Source organism: Arachis stenosperma, chromosome 1 (assembly GCF_014773155.1).
Source record: "Arachis stenosperma cultivar V10309 chromosome 1, arast.V10309.gnm1.PFL2, whole genome shotgun sequence".
Classification (NCBI taxonomy): Eukaryota; Viridiplantae; Streptophyta; class Magnoliopsida; order Fabales; family Fabaceae; genus Arachis; species Arachis stenosperma.
In genome coordinates, this window is record NC_080377.1 from 117,738,061 (window position 1) to 117,760,896 (window position 22,836).

The window sequence follows — 22,836 nt, forward strand, 5'->3', positions numbered from 1 at the left end:
TTTAGAATAACCATGGTAAGTGTAAATATATGTTAAAATATAAAATATATATTAAAAATAAATTAAACAATACATATATTTATATACAAAATATAATTTAGTGTATATGTATTTTCCTTTAGAAAATAACACGGTAGTTGACTAGTAGATACTGTCATCAGAAACTCATCAACTTCTCACCTTCATTCTTCAAAGTTAAAAATTAAGTCACGTACGTTCTCTTTTAATTTTGTTGATCAACTACCTTTTTTTTTTTTGAATTTTTGTTCTCTTGGTCTGTGATCAACAACTAATTCAAGCCATTTTAAAGTATATTGGGTCTAAGCCATGAAAGAACGCTAGGCCAGCCCCTTTGTGTGTTAAAAACTAATAACATAAAACCAAAAAAAAAAAAAATACTAATAACATATATTGCCACTAAAAAAATTAATAAAAAAATGAAAAAAAACACACACTGACGACGAGAAAAACTTAAAAAGGAACCAGAACCTAAAAGAATAAAGAATAATGAAAGTAGAAATCTTCAAATAAAACACCAAAAAAGAAAAAACAAAAGTAAAAAACAGTGGAAATCATTGGTAAAAGATAAAATACTAAATTGGTCCTCTATTCTAATTTGGTACTTAAGGTCTTATTTGAATTCAAAAAAGTTTCATTTAACTCCAATTTAGTCCCACCGTGAGGTTAGAGTTAAATAATTAACAAAATGTCTTACATGACAGTAGTACAAGAACAAAGTTGATAATATGAAGAATAAGTACAAGTTCCAGAGGCACAAAATCAACTGTGCATGTATCAATACATTTATTTATCATTCTCCTTAGTTCTATAGAAAATATTTCATTTAAATTGTAAGAAAAATAATAAATTCTGTTGTCATGTAAGATATTTTGTTAATTATTTAACTTTAATTTTATGGTGAGACTACACTAAAGCTAAATAAAACTTTTTTATATTCAAATAAGACACTTTAAACCTTAAGAACCAAAATATAATTACGCCCAAACGTAGAAACCAATTTAATATTTACCCTTGATAAAAATATAGTCAGTATAACTGGGCTTAACAAACTATAGGAATAAAAAAATATATATTGTCAATTTTAGAACCCTACATCCTAATGAATCTATTTGTATTTGCTTTTCATATAATTAATGTTATATGCACTTTTTCATACAAATAATGCTTTTCGTAATTTTTTTGTACATTTCTTATTTTTAATATTAAAAATAATTGATAAGAAATGTTATGTACACAACATAAGTATAAATCTCTCTTGTATACCTTCTATTCATAGTAAAAATGATTGATAAGGAATAAGATATACAAAAAAAAAAATGTACACAGTTATATAAACATCATTTTAAAAAAATTGTCATTTTATATTAAAAAAATTGTACAGAAAAAGTTTAAAGACTGCGGCCTACCTTACAGCTTCAAGAGCCAATAGTAGCAGAAATCTTGTAGATGCCAATATTAAAAGCTACTAAATTTGGTTAGTTGTGACATCAATATCTTTTCTAGAAATAGTTCCAACCTAAGAGTACAAGACTAATTACAACTTCATAATAATTACAATAACATTCCACCATACAGAGCTTGTTGGCATAAAACAAGGCAGTGTAGGACGGACCCGCAAGATCAGTTACACATGCTAGAACCTTGATGTTCCTGCATATACACTAGAGGTGTACATAAACAACTATCATGCGAAGCATCAAATGTAAGTGCCCTCAACTTTGTTAGTTACACACTGCCTGTAGATCAAGAAAGGACAATATCACAACGCAGGCCATATCAATTTCACATATTAAGAAGCAAGTGACAACAAATCAACTGCTAAATGGAAAGTAATGATAGCAATGGTTTCACCTTATTTGTTATTACAAGCTACCACCAATTGGCAGGTTGGTTGTTACACGTAATAAAGATTTTAACTTTCGAGATTGAATACCACAATCATATGTTAATCGTAATTATATGTAGCAAATACAGGAATCAGAAATGGAGACCTCATGGAAGGTTAATAGTACATCAACACTACTACCACTATCATCGCAGCAGGGGAACAAGTGTGGTCACAGCTCTATAAGTCCCAGTGGTAACAATTTAGCTTCAAGATTTCAGGTAACAAACAAGTCTATTAGGAGCTAGATTTCTAAGAATGGGCTAAATGAGCCTAGAACAGAAGTGAGCCTCACTTAACAAATGCCTAAGTGCCTAACCTCCAATTTGCATATGTAATTCGGTGTGCAAAAGATATTCTATATCTATCATGTACGAAAACAGGATAGCAGACTCAACAACCGGACATCTGCGTAAAATGAAACATCATGTTTGTTTGAGGCCTAATCATTTTACAAAATAACGTATACCACATTGCAAATTATTGCCCATGGTTACTTATCAATCAACCACAAGAAATCCACATGTTGATAGTTAAAAAACCCTCAGCATCTCACTGATGAATTGAAAGTGTGTTGGTTATTAAAAAGAATCTATAACCGAATTCTCGCATGAAAAATTATTTTTAAAATGGAAAAAAAATGAAACCATACTATAATATACATACCTCAGCTGCCGATGGGATGATAGAGTCCCTGTAAAAGTTGTTGAAGCAAGTTAATTTGCTGTATCCATGCATAATTTGACAGATCTTAACAAATCTAAGAGTACCTTGGCCTGTCAGACTTGGCAAGATGTTTTGACATTATGGATGCCTGCAAATACACATTATCACAATTCTCAGTCCTAGAGAGGCAACGCATTGTCAAATTAACACACACACCAGTACCAAGAAACTATGTTGTTACATTGAAAATAGTGATTAAGAGAAAGACTTTGGATTTGTTGGATGAAAAAACCATTTGACTAGATACAAGGTTATTTATTCTATTCTTCCTCAATTTTCCTGATTTGTGATTGCAATTGCAAGAGTATGAAACATTACCTGCTCCTGTATAATGCTCCTTGCTTCAACAAGTTGTGCTTCAAGCTCAAGTTCCCTTTCAGTAGCCTCTGAAGTAACTTCAGCCCCTTTCTGAGCATCTTGCAATTGATGCATGCGCTCCTTCATATTTCAACTTTCAAGCATTAATAATCAAAACAAGCCAATTCTATCTAAAAAGTAAAAATACTTACAGATCGAAAAATATAGATACCTTTATGGAAGCCATCTTGGTTCGAAGACTTTCTTCTATCTGATCTCTGGCCATGTGAAAAGGAAGATCAAATACATCCTGCAAGTAACAAACTAACTAGTTTCACTTGGTAGTTTCACACTGGGAACAAAATATGAAATATTATACAGTTTCCACACCATCCTCCCAACCAATGGAGATTGCGACGGATCACTGTCAGATCTTTCGCTGGAGGTCATAGATTCCTTCACTAGTCCATTAGGAGCATTTAGGAAATCACGCATATCCCCCTGTGATAAGTACAGTCAGTAATTTGATAATCAAGGACCCTGCTTCAAAGGGAATGGTATACAACAGAAATACGGCCTTTGTAACACAGATTTTAAAGGAGAAACAGATTATTTTAAGAAAAAATGGATGAAAAACAAGTAGAAAAATAAACATTTAACAAAGGCAAATGAAAGATCCTACATAACATCAAATAGAATGAAAGAAAACATGTGCAGAAGAAAACATACATAAAGCCACAAACTTGTCTTCATGTAGGAATTTCAGTGAATAACAATTAAATATCAGGAGCCTACCTGCATTGATCTCAATAATGCTCTTAAATCGGTATTCTCTGCCATTAGTTCTTGATTTTTTGCTTCACATGCATCCACCTTCCAACATTATAAATAAAAAAATTGTAAATGATGTCTTCACAATGCTATGGGTTTGGTATTACAGGGCAAGAGCTTATCAAGTTGCATACAATCTTTTTATAAAAATCATTGTCAGCCTTCTTCCCATTCCATGTTCCACGTTGCCGGCCTTCCTTCTGTTTACACATATCATAGACACCTAATTATTATGAAATTTAAGATCTTCTGTGCAGAGATAAAAACTACATGAATGGTTGATACCTGGAGAAGATTCATTATCTCCATGCCTGACCTTGACTCCTTCTTCTTTTCCATCAACACTTGGTTTAGCCTCTCCTGCAAGTAAAATTATCACCCCCTCGAATTGAGAACTAACAACTTACGGAGTCATGCAATATTTCATCAGTAAAGTTCGTACTAAGCAAGCACCAATAACTTAAACACATTGCTTCTTTGTATGAGAAAAACCTGATATGTCCTACCTGCAACTTTATGTATTCCTTTTCCTTCTTCTTCATCTCATGCAGTTGTTGAGTTTTTACTTGCTTTGGGAACATTCAAATAGTCAAAGCAATTAAGAGTTAGAAATGATCGATTTTGAAGCACAGTTTGGCAAACAACACACAGCAATAGGTAAAGCAGATCCATTCTCTAACCTGATTACCAATAACCATTCTCTGAAACTCATCCCGCTCCTGCTGCAGCTTCTCAATTTGGGCCTTGAGAGCTGCTGTATTTTTAGCTTCCTAGACAAGAAAAATTAAATACCCATATTAAAAAAAATGAAAAGAAAAACAGAGTAGCATTATTTTGTAATAAAGTAAACAGTTTAATGCTTGCAAAAGTGATACACTCGATCTTTTCCTTTAAGCAAGAAAATCATAAACTTTACGTTTGCTAAAACTATATTTTTTTATATGCTTACCGTTCTAGTAATAGTAGCTATCTCTCTATCTTTGGCTTGTAGTTGCCCTTCAAGCCTCTCAACTTTGGCCTCCAATCTTGATATGTCGGATAATAATCTACAACACCATTCATTCAGGTATCGTGCAAGAGAATTTTGCATCTTATGCTGAATCCTCAAATGGCTAGAACATTTAATTAAGCTCTGAAATGAGAATTTACCTCTGTCTCTGGTCATTAGCAGACTCTCTGAACTCCACGTCACGCTGCCTCTGTTGCAGCAAGAAGTATATGCAATTGCAAGTCCGTGCAATTGAAACCTACCAAAAACAACCTCCTTTGAAAAATTTTCCCCAAAATAATAATAATAATACTAGTAACAATGATTATGCAAGAGAAAACAATGTAGATGAGAAAACGAAATTGAATCTCACGGGGTCATTAGCGAAGAGATCGAGGGAAGCAGGGAAGCCAAAAGTGACGAGGGATTGGTTCAAATACTTGGCGCAATGCTCTAAATTGTCCACATCGGCGAACGTGTACTCCCTGAAACGACGAAAAAAGAAGAATCAAAATTGAAAACCGAAAATGTGGCTGGAGATAAAAGCAGCAAAGCACAGAAGAAGAAGAGCGAGTCAGCGAGGATTAACTAACTCACCCGCTGGTGAAAGCAGAAGCCTGAGAAGAAGGCTGCAAAACAAACCAGAAAGAAAACACAATTAGAAGAAAGGAACAAATGCAGAGTGAGGAAGAGTATGTTAGGGTTTACCCTAAGATCAAAATCTGCCTCAGTAGGTGGCATTGTTGTTCTTCTTCTTCACTGTGGCTTCAGCGGTTTCAGATCTAAACTCTCAAGTGTAGTGTTTATTGAGCGGTGGCCAAATTTGAAAGAAAAAGAAAAAAAAAAAGAAATATCTACGCAAAAATTTGAAAGAGGAAAAGGGGGATGGTGCTGTTGTTGTGGGGAGAAGTGAATGAATGATGTCTCGTCACTCTCGTGACGGTGATTTTATTGTGCTCTCCAGTTAAAGGGGTCCACCTGGAGATTTCCCACGTGGCGGTGTATGACTCGTTGGATGAAAAGCCATTGACCGAATTTTGTAGTACTTTTTTTCCCTTTTTTGATTGGATATGAAATCCAAATGCAAACTAAAGATACTTAATTATGTTTTTCATTGCTTCAATTCTGGTTAGGGTGCACTTCTCATATCATAATTCATAATCATCAATGGATAGCATAACTGAGCCAAGTGAGTAGTGACTGAATTCGGAAAATTAATACTTGTTTTTCATTCTACTATTATGATAAGAAAATGATGAGTCATTTCATTTTAAAGAAAAATTTAAAATAGTTCTTGGCAATTATTTCAAAAGATAATGGGATATATTTGACAAAAATAAATATCTAATTTGGCTACTAAGATTTACTTTTATGGGAGTGCCAACAAAATTAATATTGTTTTTTTAGCATTAGGAGCTAATCAATCTCAAAAAAATATCAAAAATCGGGTTAGATATTCTTTTTAAAATTTCGTTGTCCTTTCGAAATAATTATCAGAGATCAAATAGGTATTCACTCTTTATTTTATTTTCTTCACCAATGGCACCCCTTTCTTCCCGGAAAGGAACCATGTGTCTATCAATTATATGGGAGACATCATCATTTAAGGCACGTGCCATCTACAATAAGGACAAAGAAACAATACAAGCTAAATTATTGGTGCCATGCATCATGTCCATTTGCTTAGGAAAAGGTTCATAATTATTTATTCCATTCATATTTTTCTCCTTAATTCAGTTACACTAAGGCTTGTTTGTTTAGCGAAGGAAAATAACGGAGAAAGAAAAAAGCGGGTGTAATTAAAGTCTAGTTAAAATTGGTTCTTTAGTTCAGCACTTTAGCTAGAAACTATTTTCATTTTCGTTTACTATATATTATATGGCGTCCTTTAAGATTTAAAATTGTTAAAATGGTTGACGAATGCTTTACTCATAAGTCATAAGAGTGGCATTATTGCTATTATTATCTGTCAAAAATTTATGGTACACATACACGTTAGGCTACTATCCTTCTAGTTCTGGTAATGGGCCTGCCATTAAAAACTCACCAAAGTGGAAACCTCTTTCTTCTAGGCCCCAAAGTTTTCTTGGGGGTCCAACTGCTACTTAAGTAGTTGTTATGTAATAATGGATTGTTTGGTACTTGGTACTTTGGTAGTTCTCACCTAGATATGAAATAGAACCGTTGGTTAATTGCTTAGTAATTTATGGAGTAAACCAATATAATGTTTTCAGTTGTCAAATTACTAAAGGAATAATAATGGGTAGAGATCATATTATCTATTATAAAATACTGACAAATGAACGAAATTTGAACCATCAACATACTTAAACAAACGAATAAACGGAAGTGGATTCTCTCCAGTAAAAAAAACTGAATGATGTTAATTGTGATTTTTCACTCTTCAATATTTTCTTTCATATTTAATTTTGGCTCCATTTATAAAATTAATGGTAAAAAATTACACTGTATTTTCTCAAGTATTAAAAAAACTAGTAAAAATCCATTTCTACGAATGAACTGAATCATTCGACTAAATCAAATTAGTTAGTCCAACTCAGCTGAAATTGTATTCTTTATTAGCAAAGAGTCAAAGAGACCCTCTCTTTCAGTTTTGTCCTCAATTTTTGGACGTTCATATTTAGAACTTGTCAATATTTCTATAGCCTTTTTCTTTTTGCGAATTGTGTTTTATTATGGGCTTAGACTTCTGTTGGATCCATTAAGAAAAACAGCCTAAGCTTTTCTTAGCCAGCAAAATTTCTGTCATTTTTTTTCTAGTTTTTACGTAAATATTCAACAGAAATTTTATAATTATTTTTATGTAAAAATATTTTTTTGGGATGATAAATTATAAAGTTAAATTTTGATATGTTACGAAAATATTGTTTTTATTTAAAATATAACTAAATAAAAAAACATATTTTTAACAAAATAACTTTATAAATAAATATTTTTGTCATCTTTATTTGAGTAATTGTCAAATTTTAAATCCAAAACTTTTAAATATTTACATGGTTGATATTAACAACTAATTTTAGTCTTCTTGAAGTTTATTTTTTGATAAGTAACAAGTTGGCCACAAAATCTTCTTATATACACAAAATATATGACGTTTAAACAGTTCATACAACTAGTGCTTATATATGCTAAATCTAGTAAATTTTTTTGTTGAACAAATCTAGTAATTTGTGAATCCTATTTATTTGCTTATTAAATTGTATGTATTCATACCCATTTTTTCCCTTTGATAAACAGTTAAACAATTTGGAGAAATGTCCAAAAGGAGAAAAATAAAACATACACACATTTGGAGACGATAATACTCTCTAATTAGAGGCTGGCTTTGTTTATTTTAATGCAAGATGCCGTCTGATTTACGTTTCTTAATAACGAATCTAAAACAAATACAAGTTTGCAAAAGGTGTAATTAACGGCTACCAAATGAATAGCCTTGAAAATTCGGAAATTAATTTAGTTATGGAGGTAAAGTAGATGCTGGACGACATTATGGAGGGGAGAAAAGCTTTACATGCGTATGGTGTCAGTTCACACACAAATCGAACTGAGGAACTTGTCATAAGCAAATCGGACCGAGAGACTTGCGAAAATCATGCGGATCGCCCGATTTCTGCAAGAGTTCTCCACGCATCATACGCCCATAACTCTCCAGGACGGTGCCCACTTTAACTCCACAAGTCTTTTTCGTGAACTCACTTTCTCCTTCTTTCCCCACCCACTGAGTTGCATGCCATCTTTCTCCTCTCTGAAACCTGAAAGCTTGCTGCTTCTTATCTGTGGGCTAGTGGAAAAAATTTGAAGATGTCTCATAAACCAAAACTAAGAAAGATTGATCGGCCGGAGTTTCATATTGTAAAATATTTCAACTATTTTGATTATGTAAGTTAATTTGTTAATTTTTTTTAATATTTCATAGGTCTGATTATTAGTTGTAAAATTTAGTTAAATTTATTGTTGTTACAACTTGCACTGTGAGAATGACTGAGTTTATAATTTTATTGATAGAAATTTAGAAATAAATGTATAAGAAAAATGTATATGCATTTGATTGTTGTTTAAAATGATTTATAATATAATAGGTTAAAAATAAAATAGGCATTTTTAAAAATTTTTTGGAGTAATATTAGAAGTTATAGTTAAGTAGTTATATTGTAGAAATTTAGAAATATATGTAGTTAGAAATATATATATGTTTAATTTGCGTTATTCTTATAAGCCAGTGGTTGGTAAATATATTGGATTAGAAATAAAAAAATAATTTTTTAGAATTTTTTTTAACAATAGTAGAAATTATAGTTAACTAGTTAAGAATAATAATTAATTTTAAAAATTTAGGAAGAAGAATTTGAATGATACTTAGATAAGTGTGTTTAAGTATAATTAATTCTTGTTTACAATTTTGTTCTAATATAATATATCAGTGTTAAAAATGATTTGTTTATAAATTTTTGTAATAATATTATAAATTAGAATTAAGTAGTTACTTGTTATAATTAGTTTTAACAATGTAGGATTATATGTTTAAATAACAATTAGGAATACATGTGCTTAAATGTAATTAATTGAGTGTTGTGGAGAATTTTTTTCAATATAATAGATTAGTAATAAGAAAGACTTGTTTTTAATTGTGTGTAATAATATTAGTAATAAAAATTAATTAGTTAACTGTAATAATTTCGTTCGTTAATTTTTGTGGAATTATTTTTTGGAATAATGTTGATAGAAATATGTTATTTTATGGGAGGTTTTAGTAATATCAATAAAATTATATGTTTTAATTAGATATTTTTACGTTATGTATGATAATTGTGTAATCCCCAATCGTGATTTTGCTATGTGTGTGTAGGGTAAACGGATGTTGACATGTGATTACCCTGTCCCGTCGGATCGGTACAATAAGAGGGTGGAGGAGCATTTACAATCTATTAGTTTTTACCATGTCGCTCAGATTGGGGTTGTTCAATGTCAGAAAGCACTGGTAAACACTTTAGTGGAAAGGTGGCACCCGGATACACATACTTTTCACATTCCGGTTGGTGAATGTGCCGTGACACTAGAAGACGTGGCTATGATATTCGGTCTTCCAACTGACGGTCTTCCAGTTACAGGGATGACTTTGAGTAGTTTCGAAGCCTTAGAGATGGAGTGTCTAAACCAATTTGGGGTTGCACCCTTAAAGTCGCAGTGTTGAGGAAGCGGCATAAGACTTACGTGGCTACGGGATTTAAAAGAACGGTTACAGTTGAGTGATGAAAATAGTATACAGGTGTACGTCAAGTGCCACATCATGCTGTTGATCGGTACGATCTTGTTTGGAGACAAGACTGGGGCATCTGTGCACTGGAAGTTTCTACCTCTGCTCAGTGATTTTGCTAGTATTGGACAGTACAGCTGGGGATCAGCATGCCTGGCACACTTATACAGGAGTTTATGCAGGGCATCACGTTTTGATTGTAAGAAAATAGATGGACCGCTAACACTTCTACTGTGTTGGGCTTGGATGCGGCTACCGTATCTAGCGCCAGTTCCTAGGGAACCCCGCAATTTTCCGCTTGCAAACAGGTAACACTATCTTACATTTACATTTTATTTTCATATTTAGAATTCAATGGTGTTAATGAGATGCGTTATATTAGGTGGCGTAACTGGGAGCGTGGAGACCGAGTATATAGATATCTTAAGCTTGCTCATTTTAGGAAGGCCTTCGATGATCTTCAGGAAGGCCAGGTGTGTTTACACTACCGTTGTATTTGGGTCAGGTCTAGTGATTTAATTGTTTGGATTTTAATTATTTCTTTGCTTTATTGTTACCAGTTTTTGTGGGTTGCATTCTGTTGATCGTGTTGATCCGGACATAAAAGTGTTAACTGGTCCTAAGAATCAGAACTGGGCCACAGCTACGACTCATTCATTTTGGGTTATGCAGTGGACAAACAGGTACAATCACGTTCTTACTGAGGACCCCATGGCTCCGCAGCAGCCATTAGACACTTATATGTACTGGTATTGTTCAAAGTATGGCCATCACTTGAACTTGTCAGATCTTGTGGTCCAAGAGGACGTTGAGGGTGACCAGGTTATGAATGATGAAAATGAAGAGCAACACTCACAGTCACCGGCCCCGGCCTCCACCTCCACCTCCACCGCCAGAAGGTCAACCTTAAGAGACAAGCCAATATGTACATCAGATACAGTTTTCTATGTCATTCCCGATACATCAGCCACAGTATGACTCAGGAGAGGGAGGTTCTTTTAGCTAGTTGCTTGGGTTCATGGCCTCAGATGCCGGCCAAGCACAATATATCCATCAGCCTGGGTTCATGTCGGGTAGGCATTTGTTAGATGCGAGGTTGATGAGCGGATAATTTATACGCTTTTTGGCATTATTTTTAGGTAGTTTTTAGTAAGTTCAAGCTACTTTTAGGGATGTTTTCATTAGTTTTTATGTTAAATTCACATTTCTGAACTTTACTATGAGTTGTGTGTTTTTCTTGATTCAGGTAATTTCTGGGTGAAATTGAGGGACTTGAGCAAAACTCTGAAAAAAGGCTGACAAAAGGACTGCTGATGCTGTTGGAATCTGACCTCTCTGCACTCAAAATGGATTTTCTGGAGCTACAGAACTCCAAATGGCGCGCTCTCAACGGCTTTGGAAAGTAGACATCCAGAGCTTTCCAGCAATATATAGTCCATACTTTATTCGGAAATTGACGACGTAACTTGGCGTTGAACGCCAAGTACATGCTGCTGTCTGGAGTTAAACGCCAAAAAAACGTCATGATCCGGAGTTGAACGCCCAAACACGTCATAACTCGGAGTTCAACTCCAAGAGAAGCCTCAGCTCGTGGATTGATCAAGCTCAGCCCAAGCATACACCAAGTGGGCCCCGGAAGTGGATTTATGCATCAATACTTACTCATGTAAACCCTAGTAGCTAGTCTAGTTAGTATAGGACCTCTTACTATTGTATTAGACATCTTTGGTCTCAGTTTTGTTTATTCTTCATCCTAAGAGGCTATTGATCACATTTAGGGGCTGGCCATTCGGCCATGCCTGAACCTTTACTTATGTATTTTCAACGGTGGAGTTTCTGCACACCATAGATTAAGGGTGTGGAGCTCTGCTGTACCTCAAGTATCAATGCAATTCTATTTTCTTTTATTCAATTCTCTTTATTCTTATTCCAAGATATTCATTCGCACCCAAGAACATGATGAATGTGATGATTAGATAACCCTCATTATCATTCTCACTTATGAACGCACGTGATTGACAACCACTTCCGTTCTACATGCAACAGAGCTTGAATGCGTATCTCTTAGATTCCCAACAGAATCTTCGTGGTATAAGTTAGATAGATGGCGGCATTCATGAGGATCCGGAAAGTCTAAACCTTGTCTATGGTATTCCGAGTCTAAACCTTGTCTATGGTATTCCGAGTAGGATTCTGGGATTGAATGACTGTGACGAGCTTCAAACTCCTGAAGGCTGGGCGTGATGACAAGCGCAAAATAATCAATGGATTCTATTCCAACCTGATTGAGAACCGACAGATGATTAGCCATGCGAGTGACAGCCGCAGAGGACCATTTTCACTGAGAGGATGGGATGTAGCCACTGACAACGGTGATGCCCTACATACAGCTTGCCATGGAAAGGAGTAAGAAGGATTGAGTAGAAGCAGTTGGAGAGCAGGCGTCCTTGAGCTCTACATCATCTCCATCCGCTTATCTGAAATTCCCACCAATGAATCTGCATAAGTGTTCTATCCCTTTTATTATTCCTTTTTATTTATTATTTATTCCAATAATCACAATTACCCTTTAATCTTCCTAACTGAGATTTACAAGGTGACCATAGCTTGCTTCATACCAACAATCTCTGTGGGATCGACCCTTACTCACGTAAGGTTTATTACTTGGACGACCCAGTACACTTGCTGGTTAGTTGAACGGAGTTGTGTCCACTCGTGCAAAAAATCCTAAGTTCCACAATTCTACAATAAATGCAAATCAAAGAACAGTGATCACAATTTCGTCCACCAGAGGTATCCATTTTATACCTACTTGGGTGCTTCTAGTGGGCTTGTATCTGGTGATTCTAGTAGGAGTGAGGGCGGTCGAGGAATCTTAAATAGTCAAAATTCGGAGCGTGTTTCGATGACTCTGATTGATGAAAATGCTAACACTTTTGAGCATGAGATTGATGATTACTTAGTGGATGAGCCAGATGACGAGGAAGACGAGGAGGATGAGGAAGAAGATGACGACATGGACCAAGATGAAGAATCCCATAATGATGCAGGTACAACAGTGCTTTACTTTCTTGTATACTATGTTGGTTACGGTTGATTATACTATGTACTTCTTTGGTTTGATTGTTTTATGTTCATGTATGGCTTGATGGGTACGGTTGATCATACTATATACTTCCTTGTTTTTTATTGTTTTATGTTCATGTATGGCCTGGTGGGTCCGGTTGATCATACAATATACTTCCTTTCTTTGATTGTTTTATGTTTATGTATGGCCTGTTGGTTACGGTTGATCATACTATATACTTCCTTGGTTTGATTATTTTTAACGCAAGTGGCACCCGTACTCCAGATGAGACAGGAAAGGGCTACAACCTTAGGATTGATCCACCGCGTCGTAGCGCGAGTCGATTTACTCCGTCCGTGTTCAAAAAGGCCGCAAAGAAATGCAAGAACATAGTCACCTTTGGAAAGTGGAAAGCGAGGAAGAAGTTGTGGTGTAGTTAGATTTATGTATGTATCAGTTATCTTAAATACCAACTAAGTATTGTATGTTACACAATGTAATATTTATGTATGACTGAAGTTTCCTAAATACCAACTAAGTATTGTATGTTTCAGTTGATGTTCCTGAATTTCATTGACTATTATATGTATGATGACTTTCCATGTGATGCTTTATTTGGACATAGTTAACAATGATTTTATTATCATAAAGTACATTGAGGTAGGTAACGGTTGATTCGATTATCATAAAGTGCATTGACATAGGTTACAATGATTCTATTATCATAAAGTGCATTGAAATAGGTTACAATGAGTCTATTATGAGAAAGTACATTGACGTAAGTTACATTGTTTCAAATATCATATAAATCTACTGTGTGTTAGGGGCAGTACTAGGACCTCCGCCCTGACGGCATCTACTATGACTATGTTCCTAAGCCCCACATTGCCTACATTGCCTTGGACGCCGTAACATTCGTGTGTCAATCTTATTCAAGAAGCGGGTCATCTTGGGCTGACCTTTGGCAACGCATCTCATGTACGGGTTCGGTACAAAGCGAAGACCAATGTAAGAAGGCCACGTAGTTGGATTCCCGAGTGGCCTAAACCTAGTCCGATAAACACGTCTAACTTAGTCCATCTTATAAACATCATGCACATACACCTGCCAATCTAGTCGTTGATTTGTACAACAAGCAAACACATGCCGGTAAGGAATCCAGTCCACCTGGAACTCACCACAGTCACATCTTTGATTATGGAGGTCAACAGCATACTCCACTCCACTTGACATCTCACGCACTTCAAAGACCTCATTCTTCCTGTCGAAACAATTAACCTGAATGTTTCCTGATGCAAGTTGATTTGCATGAAGTTTAGAGGTCACATGTTCAGAAAAAACAAGGCCAGCATTAATCCGAGCCTCCTTCTCGGCTCTTTTACGTGTGAACAACTCATTAAGTCTGTAGAATATTGCCTTCACAAGTGCAGTGATGGGGAGATTGCGTGCACCCTTCAAGATTGAGTTTATGCATTCCACTAGATTAGTCGTCATGTGACCCCATCGGTAACCACCATTGAATGCCAACGCATACTGTTCACGGGAAATACGGTTTAACCAGTTTGTGTACGCCTCACCCCGCTCTCGTAAATGCTGGTAACGCAATTCATACTCCTGAACCGTCCTCGAATATCCTGCACAATATCATATACCATTCAAAATGAGTGTGATTCACAATGTTTAGAGTAATCACAGTTTCATTAGTAACAAACGTTGAAGTAATCAGTGTTAACTATATTGACGACAAGCTTTTGCAGGTACGGTGCCTTGAATTTCCTCAAAAAGTTCGACTCTATGTGCCTGATGCAAAACATGTGGAAAGCTCTAGCAGGTGACCAAGCTCCGTGACTGCGCTCGACAGCTGCATTTATCGACTCATATCGGTCTTATATAAGCCCCACACCATCCCGAGTCACAACATGTTGACGCAGGTTACTAAGAAAAAAGTGCCACGCATTAGAAGTCTCTCCCTCGATAATAGCAAATGCAATCGGGACGATATTGTTGTTACCATCCTGCGAAACGGCCACTAACAAGCAACCCTTATACTTTCTGTACAAGTGAGTCCCGTCCACCTGGACAACTGGCTTACAATGTCTGAATTCTCTAATGCAGGGGTAATAGCTCCAAAAGACTCGATGTAATACCCGGATATCACTTACCAGGTCATCCCCTTGATATGCTGGCATAATCTCAAAATGCACGACTGCTGATGGTTCCTTATGACACATGGCCTTGAACCATATGGGCAATGCTTCATAGGATGCCTCCCAACCTCCAAATATTTTCTCAACTGACTTCTGCTTAGCCAACCATGCTTTCCGATAACTGACAGTGTAGTTAAACTTCGACTGCACTTCTGCAATAACTGATTTCACCTTTAAAGATGGGTCGGCCTCAACCAACGGCTTAATGGCTTCTGCAATTGTATTTGAATCCAGCTTTGAATGATCCTGGGAGATGGTTGCTCTGGTACAAGTGTGACTGTCGTTGTACCTCCTAATAACCCAACAGTACTTTCTGCTGATCATGCTGACTCTTATAAGCCAATCACATCCTGACCCGTACTGTGTACACTTCGCATAAAATGTCAACGGCTCCAACTCATACACACGATAGTCTACAGATCTTCGGAGGGTATACTCCTTCATCGCATTTATAACAGCTTCCCTAGAACTGAATTCCATCCCCACGTCGAATTCACCATCTGCGACAAAAAGAACTTCTGCCAGGACGGTAGCCATACCATAAGTATTTTAACACACGACTGTTTAATGACCAAAATAAAATATTAAATCAGTACTCACAACATCAACATTGATATAAGTAAGCTATACATTACGTTATTATCTCAGTCTCAGTTAAACAAAAATACAAACACATTACTAGATACTATTAATTAATACAAATTAACTAAATATCTAAAAAAACTACTAATCTTCCAAATAACTTTATAAATACTATAATAAAACTAATTAACTAAATAATCAAATAAATACAAATTAACTAACTAACTAAAAATAAATAGTAATCACCTAAACAACTAAAAGTAAATACTATAACAAATGCTCAATAATAAACCCTAATTAGCTAAATCACGAAATAACTAATCGCCTAAATAACCTCATAAATACTATAATAATTACTCATTCATAAATAAACCCTAATTAACTATTTTAGCTTAAACTGGACTAAATAAACTATTTTACACATGCTAAACGAATACCTGCACTCATATAGTCCGGAAACTCCGGAGTATTCATGGCTTCCAAATCCAAAACTCGCATGAAAGATGGCTCCTCAAATGGCACTTTGTTTGTGAGTGCATTTGCAACGTCTGTCACATTTGGAGTCACACTGCCGTCATCTTAATCTTCAACTTCGTCTGGACCAACAAATTCGTAATTGCTTTCGAACTCTTCTTCACTGTCACTATTGTAGTCTTCCCGTAAAATATTTCGGTCAGCCTCAGATTGTTCGAATTCAATGTACAACTCGATGAATGAGATTTGAGCATGACTTTCAATATACATTGAAAACATCTCATGCATGCTCGCTTCGTCCGTTATATATTTTGTCTGAAATTGAACGAATCCACCAAACACCGGTACAGGATATCTGTATAAAATACATGATATTTTTCTTGACATCTCCAAATCAATTTTCTCACAAATCACACCTTTAAGTTCTTCAAATGAAATTGTGAATGGAATAACAACATTCAACGGATCTTCACAAACAAATTTTACTTCTTCAGGCGTATGCAACAAAATCTTACCAAAATAATACACTTTCAAAAGGACTCTATCATCCATTCTTCTCACTCAATTAAATAAACACAAATACTTCACTATCAATTTTTTTTCTCTCCAACCCAACCAGCTCAGCGACAAACCATGAGAAAGAAGAAGAGAAGTCGAAGAAGATGAATAATGTGAGAACTGGTCGGCGGACTAAGATTTGCAAACCTTCGCAAGTGTATATATACACACACATATCGGACCAAGGGACTTCTCAACCCTAATTCAAATAAACTATATAATAAAAAAAACGGACCATCCGATTTCATTAGGTGAAAATAAAAAAAAAATTTCCTCCATAACTCGGACCCAATGAGTTGCTCACTCCAACTCCAAGTTTTCGTTAACAAAGAAAAAGGATCCTGCGATTACCTTCAAGGAATATAAAAATAAACTTTCTACATGTATAAGTCGCAGGGACCGATTTCCTTCATGTTAATTTCGTCCCTCCTTTCCATGTAAAACAGATCCTTCGATTTGCTCAATGAAAGCCAAAAAAAAAATCGTTGGATCCAATTTCTTATCAACAACTCCAACAAAAAAAGCTATCCCATATAATGGTATAGCTCCTCCTCCCATAACCCAAGAAAACACACCCACCACTTCCATAACCAAATTAATCAGCCTAAAAAATTAACTCGTCCAAAATATAATGTAACCTTTTTTTCTTCTTTTTTCCCGCTTCTTAAAATTGGTGTGGTGATATTAAGAAATTGAGTTTCATATGATTCTACATCTGTAGTATAATTTTAAAGAATATATGGTTAAAAGTTAAAACCAAGTCAAAAACCAAAAATACGATAAAATAAAATTAAAGGGACACGTGTCCCTTTTACTATCCTCTTCTTAGTTACTAGAAGCTTATGATATGGTTGGAAAAAGAATATTGAATATGAGAAAATTTCTTTTAGTAATTAATTTCTTAAGAAGAAAATTAAATCTTGAGACTAGACCGCAGCCAAATTAAAGAGAGTATTTTGGTGATTATTGTTAGTTAAATGTCAATGACGCCTTCCAGTAAGATCGAATAGTATTAGCTCTTTCATTATTACGTCATATTGTTTATTTTATTATTAATGTAGGTTTTGTCATAGATTTTGACTTTTTCTTAAAGAAAAAGCTTATTCAACCCGAAAGAAATTGGTAAGACTCGTTTTTCTTTATATTTTCTTCGGACAAGAGAAAATACTCCTGTTAAATAACTTTATGAAACCATTATACTTACAACTTATTATATATTTTTTTTACTAAAAATAAGAGACTCGAACCCTCAACCTCTTAATTAAATATGAAAAGATTATGCCATTTGAACTATTATTTATTAACTACTCACAATGTATTTCAAAGGTAAAAAACATGTATTCTTGTAAAAATTTACTAACAAATATAATCCTAGTTACTACATAGTTTTCAAGTCTTACAAATTCTGTGGGCTCTATTTATTTTTTAATGTATAATCTGTGGGCTAATGACCGAGTATGAATAACATATATTAGTACCTAGATATGAACATACAAATTACAAGGGTCAATGTTGCTGACCACACAAAATGCATCAGCACCTGGACTTTCCAATTGAGTGTCGTTGAGTATTGACATCTTCCTCCAACAGACATAGTAATAATAATCAACTCAGAATAAGGACTAAAAGGTCAAGAAATGGTGGCAAAGGTGGCACCTGCAGAAATTAATTAAGCTGACCATTTAACTGCACTTCAATATTTGAATCCTCTTAATTTTTTTGTTCGTGTGTGATTTTTGACTATTAGTTTTTTTAATAAAATAAAAAACATAAAAAAATATTTAAAAAAATAAAGATCACATTTTATTTTTTTAATTTAAAAAAAAATTAAAAAATTCGTTTTCTTTAAGTATCTTTTTTTTATTTTTGTTTTTGTTAAAAATTAAGATATTTTAAGTTTATGAAAAAATTGATATAAACTACATTGACTTCTAATAAGTTTAAAAAAATAAAAATACTTATAATTGAGAAATATAAGAATAATCAAACTGAATGAAATTTACGTTTGACCAATCCAATTTCAAACCCCAAATCATAATAAGAGAAATATAGGGTACAGAGCCAATTTTAAAGATGTGCTTACATGGCAAAATTCAAACCACACATTCTAAAGCCACACTTTTCACTCAAAACTGTAACTCTTCATAAAGAAAAGCGTCACCTAATGGAAAAAAGTAAATTAGAAGATTTAAGAGAAGAAATAATTAAGTTATCAAAATTAATAGATCAAAAATTAATGATTTTAACTAATGTTAACTGTAATGACACCGAATTCTTAAAATCAATACAAAATGATTTTTCTCAAAATCTTTATTTTACTATAAGTTTTATTGAAGGACTTCAAAAACCCGAAAAAACTTATTTTTCACACGAAATTTCTAAAAAATGTTACCATGGAGATGATTCACCACATCTTTATCATACCTTTAACCCACAATTAAATTCTATAGTAGACATGCTTGAAGAAATATTAGTATCCATAAAATTTCAAAGAAATAAGGAAAAAGAGAATCCCAAAGAAGAAAAATTGTAAAATATAATCAACATAACAGATTTAAAAGTAAAACCACCACTAAAATTATGAATATTGAAGAAAAATTAGAAGAAGTTACAATGCTTTTTAAACAATTAAAAATGGCTCAAGAAAATAATATTATGGAACAGGGATTTCAAATAGAAGAAGAATTAGTAAATTCTGAAAATATAGAAAATGAAGAACACATCCTAGATTATTCTAGTGACGAAGAACCAGCAATTCCAATACAAGTAAAAAATGAAGCTGAAACATCTAAGGATAATCAATCTCAATTTAAATGGGAAACAGGTTTTGATAATTATGCTTTTAAAAAAGGGTTTATAAATAAAGATTCAAAATATACAAAAATACCATCAAAATATGTTCCTAAAATCCAGGAAATGGAAGGAGATAGAATGCTCGATCTAGATTGTAAAAAGAATGAAAAGAAATTTTCGAAAACTAGTTAAATTCCTTCTTATTAGAAGCCTTTACCAATCCAAAACTTAGTGAATTATCTGAAAGAGACATTTGGAATTACATAGGGTTTCATACTAAAGGAACTATAAGAGATTATATGACATCAATAGAAAACCAAATAATAGAAGAATTAGCAGCAAAAACAACAGCTTATGATAAGATATTATATATAATGATGATTCTATATAAAGAATTTTTTGGAAAAAATATTATAGATCATAGACAAGAAGTCTATAATAAAGAATATCAAGAAGCAAAAAATCATTTAGCTAATATTCAGATATATGATTTATGTAATGTGGAGTCTTATATATGTTAATATAGAATACATTATTACAAATTAAAAGAAAAAGATAAAAATCATTATCTTAGTATGTATATAACAAAACTTCCATATCCTGCTAATGAATTTATAATGGGAAGATTTATAAGAGAAATAAATAGAGGGACAATTGAAAATAATTTTGGTGGAGCAACCTCTGTAATAAGAGAGGAAATAAAAGAACGTTGTATGTAAGAAGCGACTCAAAAAAAATTTGCAAATATAATTAGAATTTGCTGTCAGGATAATGAAGAGATATCTCAAAAATATGGTCTTAATAAAAACCTTCAAAGAAAAAGAAAATATCAATTTAGAAAAAGAAAATACTATCCAAACTGGAGAAAAAAGAGGAATTTTAGGAAGGAAAATAATAATAAAAACAAAAGATAAAAAAATAACTATTGCCCAAATAAAAAAGAAAATTGTAAGTGTTGGTATTGCCAAGAAAAAGGACACTATGCAAATGACTGTCCAAAAAAGAAGGATAAAAAGGATCTTACTAAACAAATAGAAATTGCTAAGTCTTATTTCATGGAACCATTAGAGAAATCTGATGATAACTTAGACTATATTTTTGAATATGTCTCAGAAACAGACTCAGAGATTGAGTAATAATGCCACATTTATTACTATAAAAATAACAGAAAAGTTTATAAATGCTTTCATAGATTCTGGAGCAACACAATGCTTTGCTAGTTCAAATATAAAACTTGATTGGAAAAAATTAAAGAAACCATTAAGAGTTAGAATAGCTGACAAATTAATACATAAAATTGACCAAAAAGCAGAGATGGTTGAAATTTTTATTCAAAATTATAGGTTCATTGTTCCATCTATATATATGTTAGATTCTGGAATGGATTTTATCATAGGAAATAACTTTTTAAAGCTATATCATCCATTCATTCAAGAATTAACATATATAGTTTTAAAAGCTCCACACGATTCTTCAATAAATCAAAAATCGAAACGAATAAAAATACCAACCATTACTATAGATAAGATTCTAAAACTTAAAATATTTTCTATATTAGAGACATGTTATTTAAATTTATACTTTCAGATAAAAATTCCAAAAAATAATCTTGAAACAAAGATAGAAGAACTTCTGGATGAAATTTGTGCTGAAAATCCTTTAGATATTAAAAATACAAATAACGAATTAGTAAGCATTAAATTAAAAGACCCTACAAAAGAAATAAATGTTCCAAATAAAATTCCTTATTCCACAAGAGATAGAGAAGAGTTCTCATTAGAATGTAGAGATCTTTTGGAAAAAGGAATTATAAGATTAAGTAAAAGTCCTCATGCGGCTCCAGCCTTTTATGTCGAAAACAATAATGAAATTAAAAGGGAAAAACGAAGAATGGTTATTAACTATAAGAAGATGAATGAAGCAACTATTGGTGATGCTCATAAACTTCCAAGAAAAGATTCTATTTTAGAAAAAATCAAAAGAGCAACTTGGTTTTCATCTCTTGATGCAAAATCAGGATATTGGCAACTTCGTTTAGACGAAGAACCAAAGAAATTAACTGCTTTTACTTGCCCAACAAAAGAATCAACAAGTGTGTTGCTCTATGAATGGAATGTATTACCATTCGGATTAAAACAAGCCCCAGGTATTTATCAAAGATTTATGGAAGAAAATCTAAAAGAGTTAAATGAATTTGTTTTAGTGTACATTGATAATATACTAGTTTTTACAAAACAGGATAAATAAGATCATCTTAAAAAATTATTAATAATTTTAGAAAGATGTAAAGAAAAAGGATTAGTTCTTAGCAAAAAGAAAGCAAGAATAGCAAAACAAAAAATAGAGTTTCTTGGATTAATTCTATCCACCCAAGGAAAGCTAAAACTTCAACCAAATGTTCTAGAAAAGGTAAAATTTTTTCCTAATAAAATAGAAGATAGAAAACAATTACAAAGATTTTTGGGATGTATAAATTATATTTCTGATCAAGGATTTTTAAAGAATATAACAGAATACACTAAAAGCTTATTTCCAAAAATAAGTACTAAAAAAGAATGGAAATGGGATGAAAAAGATAGTATGCAAATTCAAAAAATTAAAGAATTATGCGAAAAACTTCCAGAACTTTATATTCCAGAAGAAAATGACTATTTAATAGTAGAAACAGATGCTTTAGACATAACCTGGTCAGGTTGTCTAAAAGCTAAGAAAGCTATAAAAAGTTTGGAACAAGAAAAAGAATCACTAGATTCTAAATATTCCCCAAAGGAATTACTTTGCAGGTATATTTCAAGGACTTTTACTCCAACAGAACAGAGATATACCACTCATGAAAAGAAAACTCTAGCAGCAATTAAATCTCTTAAGAAATAAAAAATTGATTTACTACCCAGAGAATTTACATTAAGGACAGATTTAAGTTACCTAACAGGTTTCATACGATATAATTTAAAAGTTGATTATAATCATGGACGATTGGTAAGATGGCAATTATTTTTGTTACAATATCCAATAAAAATTAAATATATTAAGGGTGACAAAAATGTTATTGCAGATACATTGACAAGAGAATGGAGTTCGTGTACAACGCATTAAATCAAGAAATTCAAAAATATCAGCAGGAACTCGAAG

The 22,836-nt window shown here is 33.3% G+C and overlaps 1 protein-coding gene across 1 annotated transcript; it reads right to left on the minus strand.

Moving 5' to 3' along the window:
- Positions 1-1,367: 1,367 nt before the first annotated feature.
- On the minus strand, positions 1,368-5,658 carry LOC130970813 (uncharacterized). The gene is made up of 16 exons (XM_057897043.1): positions 5,457-5,658; positions 5,346-5,377; positions 5,122-5,233; positions 4,910-5,007; positions 4,710-4,806; positions 4,441-4,530; positions 4,267-4,329; positions 4,046-4,120; positions 3,895-3,960; positions 3,725-3,802; positions 3,320-3,430; positions 3,162-3,239; positions 2,951-3,070; positions 2,677-2,720; positions 2,573-2,600; positions 1,368-1,757 (listed from the first exon to the last, which is right to left on the minus strand). The coding sequence occupies exons 1-16, from the start codon at positions 5,487-5,489 to the stop codon at positions 1,743-1,745; spliced, it is 1,140 nt and encodes a 379-aa protein (XP_057753026.1). The 5' UTR covers positions 5,490-5,658; the 3' UTR covers positions 1,368-1,742.
- Positions 5,659-22,836: the final 17,178 nt, after the last annotated feature.